This window comes from Pseudopipra pipra, chromosome 9 (genome assembly GCF_036250125.1).
Source record: "Pseudopipra pipra isolate bDixPip1 chromosome 9, bDixPip1.hap1, whole genome shotgun sequence".
In the NCBI taxonomy this organism is placed as follows: domain Eukaryota; kingdom Metazoa; phylum Chordata; class Aves; order Passeriformes; family Pipridae; genus Pseudopipra; species Pseudopipra pipra.
This window is the reverse complement of record NC_087557.1, coordinates 7,679,508-7,699,196: the sequence shown is the minus strand read 5'-3', so window position 1 is coordinate 7,699,196 and position 19,689 is coordinate 7,679,508. Positions and strand designations below refer to the sequence as shown.

Here is a 19,689-nt window from a genome sequence, read left to right as displayed (position 1 = left end):
ATAAAGGCGATAAACACACGTGACGGGGGAGCTGCGTAACAGCGGGACACGCCCGGCGATGCCCCGCGGGGCTCCCCTCGCCCCGGTGCCGCCGGGAGCGCCCCCCTGGCTTCCCCACATTCCGCCACCATCCCCGGGGCCCCCCGGGGCTGGCACGGGGAGCCCGCACCCCGCTCCCCCCGCACCCCGGGACGCGCCACTTGCCTGCGCGGCCGCGGCCCGGGCGGGGCCGGGCGGTGCCGCAGCGCCGGAGCCCGCGGGGCGACGGGCGGGGGACGCGCCGGGGACACCGAGCGGCGGCGGGGCCGCGCCGGGCGCGCAGGGCGGGCAGGGCTGTCCCGCTGCGGCCGCCGGAGCTCCGCGACTCCCGCACCGGCCCCGCCCGCCGCGCCCCGACAGCATCGCCGGGACCCGGATGGGGCCGCGCCCCCCGCGCGGTGCCCGGATGGAGCCGCGCTCGGGGCCGGCCCCGCTCCCCGCCGGGGCGTACGCCGGTCCCGCACCCTCCGCCCCCCCCGCAGCCGCCCCGCAGCGGCCCCGCGGGGCGTGGCGCGGTCCTCCCGCGGCCGGGGCGGTGCCGGAGCCGCCGGCGGCTGCCCCGGATCCAGTCGCGGGCGCCGCTTCCTGCGGCCGCCCCGCCTCTCCATGGCGCTGCCCGGCGCGGGTCCTGCCGGGAAGGGAAGGGAGCGGCGCGGGGCGGCAGCGCGGCCTGAGCGGCGGCGGAGCCGCCATGTCCGGGGGCAGCAGCGCCGGCGAGTGGTGCCTCATGGAGAGCGACCCGGGCGTCTTCACCGAACTCATCAAGGGCTTCGGTGAGAGGGCGGCGGGGCCGGGCGGGCGGCGGGGGCTTCGCGGGGCTGTTCCCGCGCGGGTCGGTGCGGCAGCGGTGCCCCGGCGAGAGGTGCGGGGCTCCGGCCGAGCGGGGCGCGGGGCTCGGCCCGGACGCTGCCGCGGAGCGGGAGCGCTCCCGGCGCGGGTGGGGACGAGCCGTCTCTTGTGACCTCCGGCCGCTGGCCCGTCCCCGGCAGCGCCCGCGGGCGGCGGAGCCCCCGGGCCCAGCGCGGGCTGTGCGGCGGCGCCCACGGGGCCCTCGCCCACGGGGCCCTCGCCCACGGGGCCCTCGCCCACGGGGCCCTCGCCCACGGGGCCCTCGCCCACGGGGCCCTCGCCCACGGCACGAGTTGCGCCGCCGGCGGGGAGCGCGGTGAGGACGCGCCGCGTGGAGTCACCGAATCACTGAGGTTTGAAGAGACCTCTGCGGTCACTGAGTCCGGCCTGTGACCGAGCACCGCTCTGTGAACCAGACCGTGGCATTGAGTGCCGCGTCCAGTCTTTCCTTAAACACCACCAGGGACGGTGAATCCACCACCTCCCTCGGCGGTCCATTCCAATATCTAAGCACTCTTTCTGTGAATAAATTCCTGCTGGTGTCCAGCCTAAATCTCCCCTGGTGCAGCTTAAGACTGTCCTCTCGTTTTGTCGCCAGTTGCCTGGAAGAAGGGGAGAACAAGCTCCCCAGGGCTGAGCTACGGGCCTTGGCATTGGGCTGGGGAGTCTACAAGGGGCTGCTTGGTCTTCTAGAATATTAAATTTTATGTTGAATTGTGTTTAAAATCTTTGGTGATACTGTGAGTGTATGGTTATAGTGACAGCTAAGTCTACACAGGAATTGGCCAAAGAAGCAAAATGATTTTATGCTAGGTTGATTCATAGTTTCTGTCCTGTCTTTTTTTCACAAGTCCAGACATGCCTCTCCTTTTCTCTTTTTATTTAACCTATGGATTAATCTCCCACGTTTTAAGTATTGAACCTTTTGGGCTCTGTCTTCTGCAAATGTCTTGCTTGAGCGTATCATTTACAGTATTTTCAGTCTACTACAATGGGTCTTTTCCTGGAGATAAATGTTTCAAGTTCTGCTTTGGACTTGCTGATAATGTCTTTGAAAACAGTGTTGTTTTCAGTTGAGTGGAGGACACGAGGTGACCAAAGACGTTTTAATCTCCTCTGCTTCTTTCTTAAATGCAAAGCCCATAGATAGACTTATCCATAACCTGGACATAGAAGTTGTAAGTGTTACATATGTCTTTACGTATTTTCTTTCATATTTCTTTGTTTAGTGGCTGCATCCCTTTTAAATGGGTTAGTTGAAGAAACCTGTATTTTTCCTTGTTTCAGGCTGTAGAGGAGCACAAGTTGAAGAAATATGGAGTTTGGAACCAGAGAACTTCGAAAAACTGAAGTAAGGCACATGTTTTTTATTTACATTTGTCTGAAGTCCCGAGAGAATGTATAGGAAACTCAGGTGGTTTTGGTGGCTTTTTTGTTTGGGGTTTTTTGAATTTGTGTTTTTTCCTTCAGTTTCCACAGAAGTTTATTAGGATTTTGATTTAATGGAATACCTGACAGTTAAATTGCTTTTTATTAATGCCTTGATCCTTAATCTAGCTTTTCCAGGTTTTGAGAGAGGTCCTAATAGCGGCTAGAATGTGGAAATAGATTTCTAATGATTTTGCCATTAGCTTGCATTATATCTTTTAACAAATTCTGTGACAAATTTCTGTTCCTTGCTTTTATTTTCCTTACTTCCTCACGTAATGATATTGCATCAGTTGTCTAAAATAAATTACTTTACTCTACTTACGTACCTCTGTAACTCGTTTTTCCTGCAGAGCCACTTCCATGTGTATGTGAAGGCAAATAGGCTTGTTGTAGCTGAGAACAGCTGGTGTCGTATGGAACAGTTCTGTTCTCATTAGGCAATATTAGTTCTTTTACCATTTTGTCCATGATGCATTGTTACCCTTATTAATAGACAAGATTTTAAGAGGAAAATGTCATCTAACCCGGACCTGTATCCTGCGTGGATATCCCACACTTGCATAACTAACCTCTCAGAAGATGCAACAATTGGTGCAGTCTGAAAAGCATGATGTATTTTTAGTAGAAAACTGGAAGTTTCATGAGAGCTCCTCTTTGAATGTTTCATCTGTGTCTGGAAGGATTACCAAAACTTTAGTTCCTGCTCTTGTATGGGATTGACAAATGTTTTGACAGGTATTTATCACTAACCAATTCAAATGAGAGTTGTGCAGCTGTAATAGTTGCAGTAACCAGGAAAACTGGCACTGACTTAAGTAAGTTACAGGCTGAATGCTAACTTAAATTGGGTTTGTTTAACATTTACAGAAGGAAGCCTGAATTGTCTTCTGCCCAATTAAAAGACCACATCTGAAAATTTCAGTGGAAGTTCCCTGTGTTTATAAATAGTGAACAGAATTACCATACCAGCATACAGTTAAATTACAGTATAGACTTCTGGATTCAATACTTTTCATCAGTACAGGTGATCTTTTTTCTATCAATTTTGTTTTTCAGGCCAGTACATGGGCTAATTTTTCTCTTCAAGTGGCAGCCTGGAGAGGAACCAGCAGGTTCTGTTGTTCAGGACTCCAGACTGGATACAATATTTTTTGCTAAGCAGGTATGGCAAGTTCAGTAATTTTCTTAAATAAGTCATGAATCATAGCTTTTACTACTGAAAAATAAGCCATCTTTGTGTTAATATGAACACAAAAATTAACACTTTAGAAGGGGAAATGACTTCAACAAATTCTGAGAGTAGGAACTGTGTATTGAAACGTGATTAACAAAGCAAATCAGTTTGATATGTTAAGTCAAAAATACCAGCCATGGGTTGTTATTTGTCAGCCCACAGATTAACTCACTCTTCTGTGCAGTAAATAAAGACTTGGTACATGTTCTCAGCAGAATGAGCAAATTATTTTTTTGAAACCACTTTCAACAACTTCTTGGAAGAAACGTTTATTTTGGCCCTGTTTTTATTTCTTGTGTTTCTCAAATGCTCTGCAGCTGGGGAAGTATAGCTCTAGGATAATACTTTCCTTAAGGGTTTGCAGACAGTTTTGGCATGTAAGTTTTAAGTATTTAAATCAGAAAGGTGAGTTTAAATTTGAAATTACAGGAAAAATTGGTTTTGCTGATGTAAGCCACTGTATTTTATTAAATACCAAATAGTACTGAAATTTTGTGTTAGCATTGACAGACTGTGTGTGTGTGTTGTTGGCAAGCAAGAAAAGCAAGAGAAAGTAACCAGAATGAAAACAGGAGTATTTAATAAATGTTTTTAGATCTTTTGCAAGATCTCTTTATGAAACAGCGATAAGTGTAAGTCTAAACAGAAAATGTAATCCTATATGTGTTAATTACAAAGCATTCATACCAAAAGGCAAAATGTTAGGCTTTCTATGAAGCCTGTACATAGTCTATTTGCTGGAGGGTTTTTTCCCCTGGTTGGGTTTTTTTTTTGTTTTATGTCCCACCACAAAGGCAGAAGTGTTTTGTATGTAAATTTCAGGATATAAAAAGTCTCCACACACCTGCAGCTAAAAGTATAGAAATATGGAAAACAGTGGAAATAGCTGTCCTGGCCACTCTGTACCTGTGCTTCTGTTGTATTTTATAATCACCTTACTGTTTCACGCTATTGAGGATGACTTCATTCTTTGGTCTTTTTTAATACTGATTTTCTTCATTGTTCCCCTGCTGCAGCTCTCAAGTCCTGCCAAGCACTGCCCACTGTTTTTATGATACAGTGATCAGCAGTGGTTTGTCAAACATCTTTATAGTCTGATAGCTCTGATAGACAGTGGTTTAAGTTGTGACTTCTGCCTAACCAAACATGCTGCTGGTGATCATAGGCTGTGGCTACAGAAGAGCCATAATGCAAAGAAGCTCAGGAAAATCCTTGATAAAACTCTCCAAGGGTAGTTACGTGGCAGCAGGAAATTACTCTGATATGAAGCTAGAGAGGGGGTTTTGGGTTTGGGTTTTGGTTTGGGTTGTTTGTTCTCTTTCTCAAGATGAAGGTAAATTTTCCCTCACTCAAGGGACTTCATCTTGTTTCCTGTCTGTAGTTGAGGGTCTGCCAGAATTGCTGTTCCTGTGAATGCTGAAAACTTTCAAAGCATTTGTCTGCTTGCTCTGCTTCTTTTGCCTTCCCCCCCCTTCACTTCCCTTTTAGAAGCTTGGCACTAAGCTAAGAGGAACTTTCTTGAGCTTTAAGATTGCAGAATTTACATAAAAAAATTTGGATAATGGTAGACTTAAGAACAAAACCCACAAAATTAAAGGCTAACAGTGAAAAGTCTTCTTTATTTTGTAGCTTTCTTTGAAACATTCATATTTTAATGTTTTCTTAAGCCTGAATCCTCTTTGTGAAGGTGTAGGAACTTTGTAATCTTCTGCTTCCTTCACCTTCTGCTTTTAAGGAGGATGTGATGGAGCGACTCTTAATTTTAGCAGGAAAGCAATTTCTAGAAATGTTGACTCTTAAAATAGTAGTACCTGGTTACACCACTTGATGGCATGGAATAGATGTTTCAAAAGTAATTTGCAAAAAGTTTAAAGTTAGTATCTTTGTCGTGTTTTAGTGTTGTCTGTCAGTCAAGTGCAGTGGCTTAGCAAAATCAGGACATTTTTCTTGTAGACATTCTTGTGGTTTATATCAGTTCAGCTTTGTCTGGACTGATACATTGTGGCCGAACAACTAGTAAAATAGCTGTGAAGAAATTACTATTAAAAGCCAACAGATAAGTGAAAAAAACTGCTTTGGATATTTTGGAGGGAGCTGTAATACCAGTTTAGCTCTGGTGACTCTCACATCGAAGAAAGTTAGCCTTGGTTAGAGATTAAACTTGACAAGCAATGTTTTGAGGACTTTTGGAGTTTTCTTGAGCAACTGTCTGATCTTGTGATGATGAGAGCAGGATGCCTTGGTCCTCTCAGCCTGTCTCCTTTCCACGCTGTGGTTCTGTTCTTCTCTCACAATGGCTCAGCTACTCACTGCACTTGTGTGAGCCACTGCAGCTCATCAGCCAGCAGTTGTCTGTAGATGCTCTGTGCCTATTTTCTGGGCTGGTCTCCTGCTGTATTGTGAGATGTGTTTGTCCAGTGAGTCTGGACAGGACAAAGCCAGTAACAGGTAAGTGAGAGAGAACGGGAGTTTTTCTATGGTAGTGCTGAGGTGGTTGCATTTCTTGAGGCCATAGTCTGTGAATCCTTCTGAGTCACCCAGGAACACCAAGGAAGATGAACATTAATATTAAATACTTTTATTGTGAAAGAGCAAGTCCTCCCAGCCATCATTCAGCTGGGCTCATGTGTAGTCTTTTTATTTTCTCTGTGTATGTTTTAAGCCAAATTTTGTGGTGGCTTTAAGGTCTTTCAAGACTTTTTTTCTTCATTACAAAAATGATGATGTAAAATAACAATATGTTCATTTGTAGGCTGGAATCCCAGAACAAATAGATTTGTTAGGAAAATTTTTGACATTTAAGGTTATTGCTCTGTTGATCTGTGTCTTCAAAACTGACATGACAAAGGAGCCTTAAAAATCTGAGGAAGTCTTTGTATCTCTTTCCTTTCCCATACATTTTCTTCTTTTAAATATTATCATCTGAAGAGATTTGGTACAATTCGTTTTACTGCAGACATGGTTTAAAATATAATCCTGAATCCTGTATGAGCAAGACAAAGTTACTGTTGATATGTAACAATAGTTGAGTATGGGAAATAACTGATGTTATTACAGCATAGCTCTGTTTCTATTCAATTTCAATTAAATGTTCCATCTTAAAAGTTGTTTAATTGGGGGGAACTTTAGTTAGATGTAAAAGGCTACAGCTCGCAAACTGTGTCTAGCAAAACATCTTTGAAATTGCATTAGGAAACACAGTTTTGCTAAGAAGCTCGTGCATGCTCACATCTTACTCATTTCCACTTTCATACTGATGTTGTAGTTGAATTCCAAATGACAGCTAGATCTTGTTCACAGTTAAATCAGGATTATGTTTGGGGGTTGAATTTAAAAGTCTGTCTGGTATGCATGCATATTAAAGGTGTTTTTTTAATGGTCACTTTTATGTGCACTCATGTTAAATTTGGCCTCCCTGTTATGCCTAGGTATGATTTGGTCCTCTATTTGAGGCCACAGAACTCTGGATGATCTTACATACCCTTTGAGCTAGGATACCTAGGCACAATGAGGTGAGTTAAGGATACAATTTCAGCCTTAACTCTGAATTTCCTGATTTCTGTGTTGTTTAAGTGGGCCCTTGCTGTTATTTTGACATGCAGCAGCTACATGGTTATGCCTACCCAGTGTATTCAGCTTCCCTCTGCACTGCTTGGAGTAGCTGTGTTCTGTGCTCAGCACTGCAGGAGTGCAAGTGTCTCTTGACAAAAGTGAATGCCATTGTTGCAGACTTGTGAACTACACTTTTTTAGTTTAATAAACTCTTCAGGTTTTATTACTAAAGTAATGGTATCCTGCCTTTCTTTGGTGCCATGTATTTATTTTATTTTGCATTGGTTGATGATAGAACATTAACTTCATTAATTGGGAATACCTTCGGAAGGAGGGTCTTATAAATGTTACTGTTAATAACAAAACATTGGTCTTCAGTTGTCTTTGTGCCACTGAGGGAAGCATCTGTATTTTAACATTTCCAGTACTTAATTGATTTCAAGTTTTGACTCTTTCAGGTTTGGTAATATTAAGATAGACCAGATATCCATGTTAAAGCTAAACTTGGGATATCAGATAACTTCTAAGTACATTAAACAAATCGGGAAAAGATTTTCAGTAACTGAATACAACTGTAAAAATATTATATCGTTACTCCAAGGAAATAAAAATTTTTAAAAACTTTCCATTTTTTAGACAAGAATAAGTTGTGGAACTTTTTGCTAATGCTGAATTTTTCATGTTGAGCTTTGTAAAACCAGCTGTTCTGTACCACTGGGATGCTTAGTAGGTAAAGCCCAGAGATCTGATGGTTATGCTACCACAGCACAGGGTTGTCCACAGCTTTTTTGAAAAGCAAAATACGAAATCCATCAGATGGAAGATGCGATTCGAGACCTTAAAGTGCTTCAGCCTGAGGTTGATCCAGAAACTCAGACTGGATCCCTAGAGAAAGATGCATGCTTAGGAAGTAATGCATCTTGAAGAGTGTGCCAGAGTAGCCTGTTCTGGTGGTTCCTTGGTTTGTTTTAAGCTGAGTTTCACTGGGTGATGTGGCAATCTTCTCGTGATACATACCTGTATATGTATATTATGATTTTGTTTCAAATATTATTAAATACTCTTTGTACTTTTGCTAGAAAAATCTTTCAAATACAGGTATATGCTTTAAGTTGGAGTCCTGAATATTGATCAAATACCTTACCAGGGCTTCCTGGACAGAAATATCCAGGCAAATGTTGGGATTACTGGACAAATAAAGAAGATCCTCTTAAGCCTCAAGTAAAAAAAAACAAGTCCTTTGGGGAAAACCTGCATTTATTGTCATTCAGAACATGTTTTCAGCCAATGCTGAGACACCTTCAGTGGGATCCACTGGAAACTGGAGAGATGGGTATCCTGAGCAGTTTCCCTTGAAGGACTCAGTAGCTGTGTGTGTACCAGTGCTGGCCTGACTGTGTGCACTGATGGCATCGTGCCTGTGTGACAGTAAACCTTGCACTTGTCCTCATCTGCTACTGCAGTCACATCCTCCTCACTCTGCACTCTTCACCCTGCCTGTGAGCTGCCACTAGCCAGGGACCTCCTTATTCCACCTTGGTACTTCTCCCATGTCATCTAGATCCAGGAACACTGGATTTTTATGTGCATCACCTGCACTTGCCTCTGTTCCTCTGCTACAGGACTGTTCTTGCTGCCCTTTCCTTACCTCCTGCCTCTCACTTTCTGAAGTTCTATAATGCATTTTTGTAATGTATTTTCATTTCAACAACTGGAGGCCACTGGCCTCAGGTCTGCATCTTTTGTATATTGTTTTCTAGCAGTTAGACATTGTTTAGCTTGGTCTTTATATACTTCATCAGACACAACTCATACTGTAGCTGAAATACAAAATCACATTTATGCTCAGTATTTGATGAGCCCATGAATTGCCTGCCAAGTCTAATTTTTCCTCTTTTCTGTTGTTTAAAGTTCCTGTATCTAGCTGGTCGGCACAAAATGTCTCTAAATTTCCCTTCCCTTTTTTTGAAACCATTCTTGAGTTATCTTTGCCATAGCAACTGATTGTTTCATCCTGATTTTTCAGCAAAAGTGGTTGCCATTTAGTCCTGTCTCTCTCTATAATGTCCTGTATTAGTCAGGATTTAACAAGTACAGTTTGCTGTAGTGGCCCTCCCTTTGTTGTAGCAGCACTGTTCTAATATTTGTCAACACAGCTGTCCCTCCCTTCTTTCTCCTTTCTCTGTCAACTTGGAGTGTTTGTAACCACTGTGTCAGGTCAGCCCACTCTGATCCACTTGGGCTCTTCTGCTTTCATCCTAGTGCTACTTTTACAACTGTCTCTGATAACATTCTCTAGTCATATCTGAGAGAATCTTTAGTTCTTGATTTCTTTTCCTATGTAACAGTGTTAATTCAAATTATGCCATTCTGGTAGCGGGGGGGGGTTGAATTTTTCTGCTTCTGTTTCATTATTTCACTGCCCCTGATGGCTTTTCTTCCTATGTTCTTAATTCTGCAATTGTGTGTACTCCAGCCCTTGCTTGTGTACCTGCAGTTTGTTTAACCTGAGTTTCACTTGCTGTAATCTTTCTGCACGTGCAGTTGACTCCCTTGATTACCATTTAAGTCACCTAGATCGTAATTTTATTAAATTGAGTGTTTTATTATTTCTTTATCATCTGCATACAAACATAATCTGAACTGAGAACACCCTGAAGTATAGAAAATGAATATATAATGTGGCTTATATTATTAACATAGTAGGTTTTCCTTTGTTGCAACCAGCTTTGACTGTAAAACAGGTTGGTCAGGTTTTCTCACTTTTTTTTTCCTTCTCCTTTCTTGTTGGAAGTGGTTTCACATTCACAGCCCTCAACTAATTTTCATTTTTTTAATACAAAATTCACATCCTCTCTACCAGTCCTATGGTTTAAGTAGCATTTTCAATTGCAGAATAGTGTCATAGACTAAAGATACCTTACTTTTTCCTAACCTATAGCTCACTGAGAAAACACTAATATAAAGTCTTTCTTGTATTACGGTCTTATAACTTTCGATTACTCTGCTTTTAATTAAATCTCAGATTATATTTAATAATTCTTGTAGTCTCTTTCTTAAAATACTGTGGTTTAGTTTGGGTATTGGTAAACAACATTAAAAACATGGCTTTAATGTGAAGAGGGTTGTTTATATTTTCTAAAAATGGAATATTTAACACTGAAGAGTAACAGTGTCAAACTAGTATCTTACATGTTAGCTTGAAAAGGATAGGTATATTGTAAATTAAGAAAAAACTGAAAAATCTTGAAGTATCATATGACTTATTATATTATTCAGCAAACTATATTTTTAACAGTTTTCACATCTTGGAACACTTCTAAATTTTATTAGTTTATCCCTAGAATATGTGAAATTCTTTTGTCCAACACAACCTTTTAATAAAAATTCTAGGTTCCATAATGTGCTTTATTGCTCTAAATTAATTTTTTTTGACCTGCTGTGCCTGGTAGGAATTCTGATTATTTGAAGGAGTTTTTTGAGGGGAGAGTTGACTTTTTTTTTTAAGATACAATAATGCAATTTGGGCAGCTTGCTTTGAATAGTACTTTATGTGTTTTTCCGCAGAGATCAGAGGATTCCTACATTTCTTCTGTGTCCTTCATTAATCCTTTTAGGGAGATGTTGAGGCAGTAGAGTGACAGTTTCTAAGTAGAGCTATGCAATACCAGTTTTACCAATGAATTGTATATTGCAGCCATCCAGAATTCATTTTACTAGTCTCCTACAGCAAAAGCTTTTCTGCAGCTACTCAGGCAGCAAATCTAGTCTGTTTTAGAGTGAACTTGTAATATGATGCAGCACAGAAAGTGTGTGTTTGTAACGAAAAATGTTGCCCAGATTGAAGTAAGTTTTTATCACCAATGATGAACAAATTCTCAATACTTTTTTCTAGGTAATTAATAATGCTTGTGCAACTCAAGCCATAATAAGTGTGCTGTTAAATTGTGCTCATCAAGACATCCATCTAGGAGAGACTTTGTCAGAATTTAAGGAATTTTCACAAAGTTTTGATGCTGCAGTAAGTGCCCACCGTTTTCTGTATTTTTTAAGTGTTACAGTGTTCTGGCTGTGCTGGCTCACAGTCACTGTGTAACTTCCTTTCAGATGAAAGGTTTGGCACTGAGCAACTCAGAAGTGATTCGGCAAGTTCACAACAGTTTTGCCAGGTAACACATGTTTTAAATCTGGGCAAAACTGGAAGGAAATTCTTTTTAATCTCAGGTTTTCTAAAATTCTCTTTGCAGACAACAGATGTTTGAATTTGATGCAAAGTCTTCAGCAAAGGAAGAAGATGCATTTCATTTTGTGAGCTACGTTCCTGTTAATGGTCGTCTGTATGAGCTCGATGGCTTAAGGGAAGGACCAATTGATTTAGGTAACATTTGGTATTTTTTCTGAACATCTTCCATTGTAACAATAGCTTTTTGAAGAATTGGTCAGATATTACAGGCTCAAAACAAGTTATTTATTAAAATAAAAAATATCTTAAGTTTTCTAAATGTGCAGTTCAGGTTTGTATTTATTTGTAGTCATTTATATTGTTTTAGTTTTGTTGGACTGAAAATACAGCTTTCTTCCTGCTTCCTCCATGTTTCTTATGATCTCTTCTTTCATTCAGTAATCAAATGAACAGGCCATGCAATCCATACTAATACCTTGATAATTTTGTTGCAAGAGAGAAGTTTACATACTGGCAGCGTGTACACAGCTGATTCCAAACACTTTTTTTATGTGCTTGTGTTTGCACCCTGCCCTCTTCTTAGATAACAATTATTTTCCTAATTGTTCTAAAAAAAAATAGTTACTTCCAGCATAGTTTTATTCTCTGTAAGACTTGCTCCTGTTTTGTAATCTTTCTTAGCTTGGTGATATGTGTGCTGTGTTGTGTCTTGAAAAGCTCTGCAGTGCCTATCATGTATCTGTACTTTCATGTCTGATCTAATGTCAGTGTGTTCCACACTCCATTTCCAGAGTGTTTTCCCAGTTTTGTTGGCAGTTATATTTTATTTTTAGGCTGAGTAGTGGCTTGGTGCTAAATGGCTTGTCTTTAGTCAGTCTAGAGATAGTGTACAGTCAGCAGACCTACCAGTAACATCATTTTTGTGGTCACAAGATCATGAGTCTCTTCATTTACGTGAAGGTCTTGAAGTTGTTAAAGAGGCATTGTCAACTTAGGAAATCACCTTTAGTTATTCTCTCGTTTATCTCAAAGTCAAGTTATCTATCATATAGCCTTTTATGGTTTTTCTCTGTGTCTGACTTTTTAACATTGTATTGCATCTTCAGAGACAAAAATCAAGAGTTGATACTAAACAGACAGCTGTAGCTATCCATAATGTTTTCTTTTGCTATCTATTGTAATGTTGTCATACCAACTAACTTCTTTCCTCTCATATAAATCTTCCATAACATACTTTCCCCCTGCCCTGTTGTTTTGTGTTATCATCAAAGTAATTTGTTAGATGCTTATGCCCTTAAAATTTAGTTTTGCCCCATTGCTTTGGTCACTGCGTTATCTAAATATTGTAATTAATAAAATGTCTTATCTAAATATTGTAATTAATAAAATGTCTTCTGCCTCCTGAAAAAATCACCTGAGTAATTTGAGACTGCAGTTGCTAAGGAAGAACTTGTTGCATACTTTGAAGTTGCTGCATACACCTGAATTATCCAAGTCTTGACTTTGCAGTAAATTTTGCCAGGATGGTTAATTTTTGTCTTTGTTTTTCCCCAGGTGCATGCAACCAAGATGACTGGATAAGTGCTGTACGGCCTGTCATAGAGAAGCGTATACAAAAGTAAATGGTCATGATGCTTTTAAAATATAGCACCTTCTATGTGTTTTAAAATTCCTTACTCTTAATTTCCTTCAGTTAAAGAATATCAGCTGAATTTCTAAGGAATTATGCTTATGCATCATTTTTGTATGTGTATCATTGTGTGACTTGAGAACCTATTGCCCAACATGAGATAAATGTGAGACACTGTACTGCTATGTAATTAAAGTAAGGTATCTGTGTAGTAAAGAGAGACCCCACTAGTGCTCTGGAAAAAGAAGAGCAAGATTATTATCTCTGTTAAAAAGCTGTGGGTTTTTGCAAGTGAAAACTAAGAGTGTCATGACCATTAGTAAAGTTTGAGTGTGTGCTCATACTTAGGAGTACTAGATAGTAACTATATCCATACAGCTGGGATTTAGAGATAACAAAATTTTCTTTGGTATGTGGCTTGTTTTAGAAATTTAAACTGGAAAAAAATACTACTTAAGTTTTCCTACTTGTTGGCTCTGACTCCAAACAGCAACCCTAAATGTGCTAGAAATAAAGTTGATTTTATGCCGTTTCTAGAAAATTATTTTAAAAGCTTTTGCTTGAAGACTTCTTTTTAATAAGCAAAGCATTACTACCAAATTCCATTTGGAGAATTTTGAGTCTGAAAGGCCTGCTAGTCTGATTGTTGAATGTACTTTTCACACTGTATGAAGAAGTCTCCCATGTTTCTTTCCAGTAATAGTAATGAGAAAGTAAAAACTATTGTATGCAGCAGTCTTGTGCAAGTTTTATTGTCAACTATATTGTGTTTTGTTTTCCTTTTTTCACAGTTTAAGTGTTTATGTTTTGTGGCCACAGACAGGAATAGTAATATCTGGGGAGAGGAGGTTATTAGGAGTTACAAATTGGGTAGAATTCATTTGAGGCAAAATTAGATCTGTAGCACAACTTAATTTAATAGATCCATTTAAAATGTTGTTTCCATGAAATGCATTCCCTTCTAATGAAATAGAGGAGGAGGTTTTTGAATTGTCATGTTAGTGACTAATTTTGAAAGTGGGTTGTTTTTGTTGTTTTGTTTTTCTGTTCCTCCTTTAGATACAGTGAAGGTGAGATAAGGTTTAACCTGATGGCTATTGTGTCTGACAGGAAGATGATATATGAGCAGAGGATTGCAGAGTTACAGCAACAGCTGGCAGAGGTAGGCCATGGTATTTACATTACTGGAGTAGTTCTCTAGTAGTTCTGTGTGTTTGCTTTACTATTCACCTCCTTTCCTTGCTCCAAATGGAGTATCAGTAAAAAAAGCAGGGAAGGATTGCTAGTACTGCTTCCCTGTGCAGCACAGTCACTGCTGCAGCTCTGGTTCCTTCCCAGGGAGCTGAGCTGAGCACTGGGTACAGTGTGACCATGTCATTGTGGCTTTCAGTCTTGACTCATCTGCTGTGGTACTGGAATTGTTCTTTACCTAGTGCCTGAGCTATTCTGCTTATACCTAACTGAGGAAATTCCTGGAATGTTGCTATAACTGTGATACCCTAATCTGTGACAGAAATATTCTGAAGACAAGACTTAGTTTAGGTTTTTTTCTGTTTTGTGGAAGGAGGAGCCTATGGATACAGATCAAAGTAGTAATATGCTAAGTTCTATACAATCAGAAGTTGCAAAATACCAGATGTTAATTGAAGAAGAGAACCAAAAATTAAAAAGATATAAGGTATGTAGCCTTTGCTTTTCTGATGAAATTATTGCAACAGTTGTAAGAAAAAGCTGGTTTTTATATCTATGGGAGCTGCTGCAATTAATGTGAAAGAACTGGATGGGGACTAGAAGATAGTTGAGCGATATAATAATACTTTAATGCTTTTAATTTATTTTTAGATCGAAAATATTAGAAGAAAACATAATTACCTGCCTTTCATCATGGAATTATTAAAGACTCTAGCAGAGCACCAGCAGTTAATACCATTAGTAGAAAAAGTGAGTATTTTCTAGCTGACTTTTAAGAAACAGTATATTATTATAATTCTTCATACCTTCTGTGTAAAATTAAATAAACAAACCCATGACATTTATGATTCCAAGATATTTGACCACATTTTTTACGTTCATGTGTATTGCTACTTTACCTTGTTCTCAAGAGGCACAATTTCAGTGCAGATTGGAGATTGTGGGACAAACCAGCTTTGCAGTATTAGGCAAAGGCAAGCTGTATCTCCCCTTTAATAAACTAAACAAATTTTTCTGATGGTGATTTAGGAAGAGGCAGTTCAATATCATCTAAATCCCATTACAGAGCGTAAGATGCTGCAGTACAAGAGACGTAAGATTTGGGCTTTTCTGCGTGGATAATTAAAAATCCTATTAAAATTATGATACGTGGCTTCGGTTAGTATGTGATAGAGTTCCCCATATCATTCCTGATATCCCTTTTTGACCCGCAGAGTGTTCGAATGTGCACCCAGGACCGTCCGCGGTCGGTCCCTTTGGCCACTGCGGACTCTCCACGCCCCGTTTGGTGCAGTCCCGGGCTGTGACCGCCGGGTGGCAGCCGTGGCACAGGGACTGGAGCTGGGAATTCTTTCCCTCCTTTTCCCTGCTCTGCTCGTTTACGGGCTTTACTTTCCCCCTTTTTAAGGTGTTTAGCTATTAACATTGATTTACTGTTAAGGTTTGTATTAAAGCTTAGTTACTAAAGAGTGTCTGTCACTTTGCTAGGGTTATTAAACTGGCTGGTCGGGTACTTGAGCTGTACTGAGCTCAGTGCTGGTTTGCATATCTGCTCTTGTGCCAGAGGCAGTATCCCTGGTCTTGAACTCACTGAGAAAGGATCTCTGTATTATTATAATGAAAAAAAGAGCTATATATTATTTTAATGAGTCCATTCTTTAGCTGAATTTACTTAGGAAGGTACATTTGCTGGCCTGGAGCTTACAAGGCAGTAACTTCTAGTTTTTAATCTTTTCCTTCTTTGGGTAATGTGTGGAATTTTAATCCAGTTTTGTGTTGGCAGGAGTCATTTATAAGGCCATCAAGCTGCTTTTACAAGCAAATTTCCAGTGGACCTGAGCACCTGGTGATAGATCTTAATTCTAAATCACAGAATTAGATGCTTTTCTGTTCAATAACAAGTGATACAAGCAGCAGCCTGATTCAGAATGAACAAATATTTTGACAGAAAGTTGGCTGATATTGCTTCTGAATTTCCCCCTCTTCTTGGCCAGCCTGTCTTTTAACTAAATCCATAAGGAAAAAATGCTAGTTCCCTGGCAATTTGAGCCATTTGTAATTGATACAAGTTATATAAGAATTTGTCTGCAAATGTCTTGATAGGAACTCTTCTGGGTTTTTTTCCCACTCATCTGAAAGATCTAAAACACTAAGATCTTGGTCATTGCAGAGTTCAGTTTTGCTAGTCAGTGTGTCTGAATGCAGTGTTTCCTTGTGACATAGAATATTTTCATTAGGAAGAGTTATTTCTGTGTTAGATGAAATTAATACGATGGTATGAAAAAATGAAGGCTTAAATTATGTTTTAAAAATAGTGCTTTTTTCCTCCTCTCGTTTTCCCCATAGAAATCACCTAATTTCCTTTGTATTATTTATTTAAACCTATATCTATTCTTAAAAGCCTTTATATACAAACCCAGTAAAATAGTAGTAGGATGCTTCTGAAGGGTTTAAATTTACATTTAAAATGTTTCTTTTTACAGCATATTTTGATGTTCAGGAATGTAATGAGTAGTCATTCAAAGCTTCAGAAAGATCTGTCTTCTCAGAGCTTGACATCATCTCCCTTTGTTTTCTAGGCAAAAGAAAAACAGAATGCCAAAAAAGCTCAGGAGGCCAAGTGAAGATGACTTTGCATAATACATACAGTTATTTGCTTCTGAAACTATTTTCATGACTACAAATAAAACTTTTCATAAACTTCAAATTTTGTCCAGTGCACGTTTGACAGTTGTAACACTTTGTCTTGTACTGTATGCACGGGTCCGATTCCTTCCTTCCCCTGCATCTTGTGCATGTAGTACTGCTAAGCAATGTTTAAGTTCTCTTCAAATTCAGTATTTAACAGTCTGCCTGATTGCTGAAAACTTGGGAGGTGGACCCAAAAATGTGCAAGGAGAACGTACCCATTTTGTCCCGTTTGAACATATAACGATACAAACGCCAGAGTTTTAAGCATAAGCATGAGCTTTCTTTGCTCATCCCTACTAACAGTTACAATACCTTCCAGCTGTTCAGTGGCATAGCCTGTGTCTTTGTTTTTATGAAGTATGTGTCTAATTTTTTTACAAAATTGAAAAGTATGAATTTAGCTGTAGAAACATTTGCAAAGACCAATGTATAATCTTAAAAGAACTGCATTGCTTTAGTAGAAAAGATAATAAATATTCCCATTTTTATTTTGGCAAACTTTCTTCTGTGGTATTTTATTACTGGGTAAGATAATTAAGATAATGGAGTTCATCAACCTTGTGACTGTGAGTATATGCATTCTAGATTTGGGTTAGAAGGGGAGTTATGCTGTTGTTTTGGGGAGTTAATATCCTTGGATATAAGCTATTACTATTCTGGAGTATGTTAAATTCAAGTCTTTAAAGCAATGCTTTTTATTTGACCTTGAGAGGTAATTTAAGATAAGAAAAAAGGTGTGTGGAGGATTATTGTTGATAAAATCATTGTGATGGAAGACTCTTCACTGTCTTCTGTGGACCAAGGGGAACATCTGGGGAATGGAGCTCACTTGGTGTCCTGCCACCTTAAAAGCTGCTTGCACTATGAATAGACAAATTGCTTTAGTATGAATAATAACAGGTCATTGCAACAATACATACTATTTGAATTGCTCAAACACTGTCACTGTATGTGAATTTTTTTAGAACACTTCCTGTTTCCTCCTGAAGGATTTGGGTAAAAAAACAGAAAGAAAAGCAAGAGAACTTTGATTGTTTGGAAGACATTTCAAACTGTTAAAATGCTTGTTTCCCTTACTTTGCCTATGGGCATACTTCATTGAACTGTGAGCTCCTGTGGTCTTGTAGGCTTGTCTGATGAGAATATAGTGTATTTAGAGAATTTTTTGAAACCCCAGTATGAAACAAATTCTGTTATCTCTTGGTGCTTCATATATATTGCATATATATTAACAGGATAAAGTTTTGGCTGAAGAAAAACATTTACTGTGCTCTTCTACTGCTGGAAGGATCTCCTTGAGTCATTGCTGTGTCTGGAAGGGTAAGATGTGTTTCAGAAAAGAGCATCAGATCTATATTTGTGTTCTGTACAAAGTTGATCAGGTTAATGAGAACGCAAATGTGTGTGTGAGAGTCTCCCACTTTAGTAAATCATTGTAGCATTATTGTCCAGGGGAAGGGAAAGACACTTCCTCTGTAAGAGACATTTCTGATCTTAAAATTACGTTTGAAACTCCATTTCAACTTGTTGAAAACATTTGTCTCTCTTTTTATGTGGTAACCTGATGATTCTTGCTGCACCCTGTCATCCTTGGAGAATTTTGATGTCTACCCTAAAATTTTGCTGTTAATAGATGTCAACTTAAACTCTACTGAAATCACTCCATTCTTCTTTTATTTGCATGCTTGAGCATGTACAAAAGGAAAAGGAATTTTGCTGAAGCAGCAAATTATTTTTGTAGTTATCAACAAATTTTAATAGCAATTTCTTTAGAAATTAGAAAACTTGTGTTGCAAGCAAACTGTCTGGGTTTGTGGAAGGCAAAGAAGGGTGGATGTAAAGATCAAATTTTCACAAAATCCATTAGTCCAATGTGTAAATGAAAAATATTTTTTTTAAAAAGGCTGTTTAATGCAGAAGTAGAGCAAGCCAAAACTAGTGTTCTGCGTTATATAATAGAATATTTCCTGATCAAAACTCTTTTGATAATTTTTTACTATTTTCACCAAATTTGTGGAACCATTTTTTCATGTCTGTCTTGGCTTTAAAGACAATTATTTGTTTATTGCCTACTTTTAGGACAGTGTCACATGAATGCAAAGCTGGGTATGAAGATGATGAATGTCCAGGTTTGGCTGGGCTACAGTTAATTCCAAGTAGCTGGTACAGTGCTGTGTTCTGGATTAAGTATGAGAATAATGTTGATAACACAGTGGTGGTTTTAGTTGTTGCTAAATAGTGCTTATACTTGGTAAAAAACTTTTCAGCATCTCATGTCCTGCCAGTGAGGAGCAGGACATGAGGAGTTGGGAGGGGACACAGTGATTCCAGTGGCCAAAGGGATATTTCATGGCACGTGACATCGTGCTCTGTGTTTAAACTGAGGGGAAAGCTGGCCAGAGGCTCTGCTCCAGAGCTGGCTGGGCATCAGTCAGCCGGCAGTGAGCTGTTACACTGTGCAGCACGTCTACATTCTAATTCTATAACTATTACCATCATCCTTTTCTGACCCTTTGAGCTGTCTTTCTCTCAACCCACAAGTTTTCTCACTTTTACTCTTCTGATTCTCTTCCCCCATTCCACTGGTGGAAAGTGATGAGCAACTCTGGGGCTGAGTTGGCAGCTGGGGTTAAACCACGACAATGAATTAGCAAATTAAAGGTGCCCAAAAAATCAAAATAGAGATTTGGGCCTTAATCAGTCTTACAGTTTTCAGAAACTCTGTTTTGCTGTATGTAGAATGGTGAAAGGTTTGTGTTCTGATTTATTTCAAGGGCCACTGTGTTCTGTTGGTATAAACAAAGGGTGTGGCATAGCTGTCAGAACTGAAACTTGGGTATAATGAGAATAAGCAGTAAATTCCATTTCTGTGAAGAATTTTGCCATGCA

At 40.0% G+C, this 19,689-nt stretch overlaps 1 protein-coding gene across 4 annotated transcripts; it reads left to right on the top strand.

The window, feature by feature from the left end:
- The first annotated feature begins 612 nt into the window (after positions 1 to 612).
- On the top strand, positions 613 to 17,298 carry UCHL5 (ubiquitin C-terminal hydrolase L5). Of its 4 annotated transcripts, none has more exons than XM_064664430.1 (11): positions 615 to 812; positions 2,176 to 2,239; positions 3,376 to 3,481; positions 11,001 to 11,126; positions 11,213 to 11,274; positions 11,353 to 11,483; positions 12,843 to 12,906; positions 13,978 to 14,080; positions 14,486 to 14,596; positions 14,761 to 14,859; positions 16,689 to 17,298. In XM_064664430.1, exons 1-11 carry the CDS (start codon positions 731 to 733, stop codon positions 16,731 to 16,733), a joined length of 993 nt encoding a protein of 330 aa, XP_064520500.1. In that variant the 5' UTR covers positions 615 to 730; the 3' UTR covers positions 16,734 to 17,298. The 4 variants fall into 4 exon arrangements, with proteins under 4 accessions (XP_064520501.1, XP_064520500.1, XP_064520499.1 ...); XM_064664429.1 differs by having other exon boundaries at positions 616 to 812; positions 14,483 to 14,596; XM_064664431.1 differs by lacking the exon at positions 14,486 to 14,596 and having other exon boundaries at positions 613 to 812.
- The last annotated feature ends 2,391 nt before the right edge of the window (positions 17,299 to 19,689 follow it).

What these genes read in the sequence shown, in the direction of transcription:
- UCHL5 (XM_064664429.1), top strand. Translation starts at nt 731, where the DNA reads ATGTCCGGGGGCAGCAGCGCCGGCGAGTGGTGCCTCATGGAGAGCGAC. An exon ending in CGAACTCATCAAGGGCTTCG is followed by an intron (nt 813 to 2,175) that starts GTGAGAGGGCGG and finishes TCCTTGTTTCAG; the next exon opens with GCTGTAGAGGAGCACAAGTT. An exon ending in TAATACCATTAGTAGAAAAA is followed by an intron (nt 14,860 to 16,688) that starts GTGAGTATTTTC and finishes TTTGTTTTCTAG; the next exon opens with GCAAAAGAAAAACAGAATGC.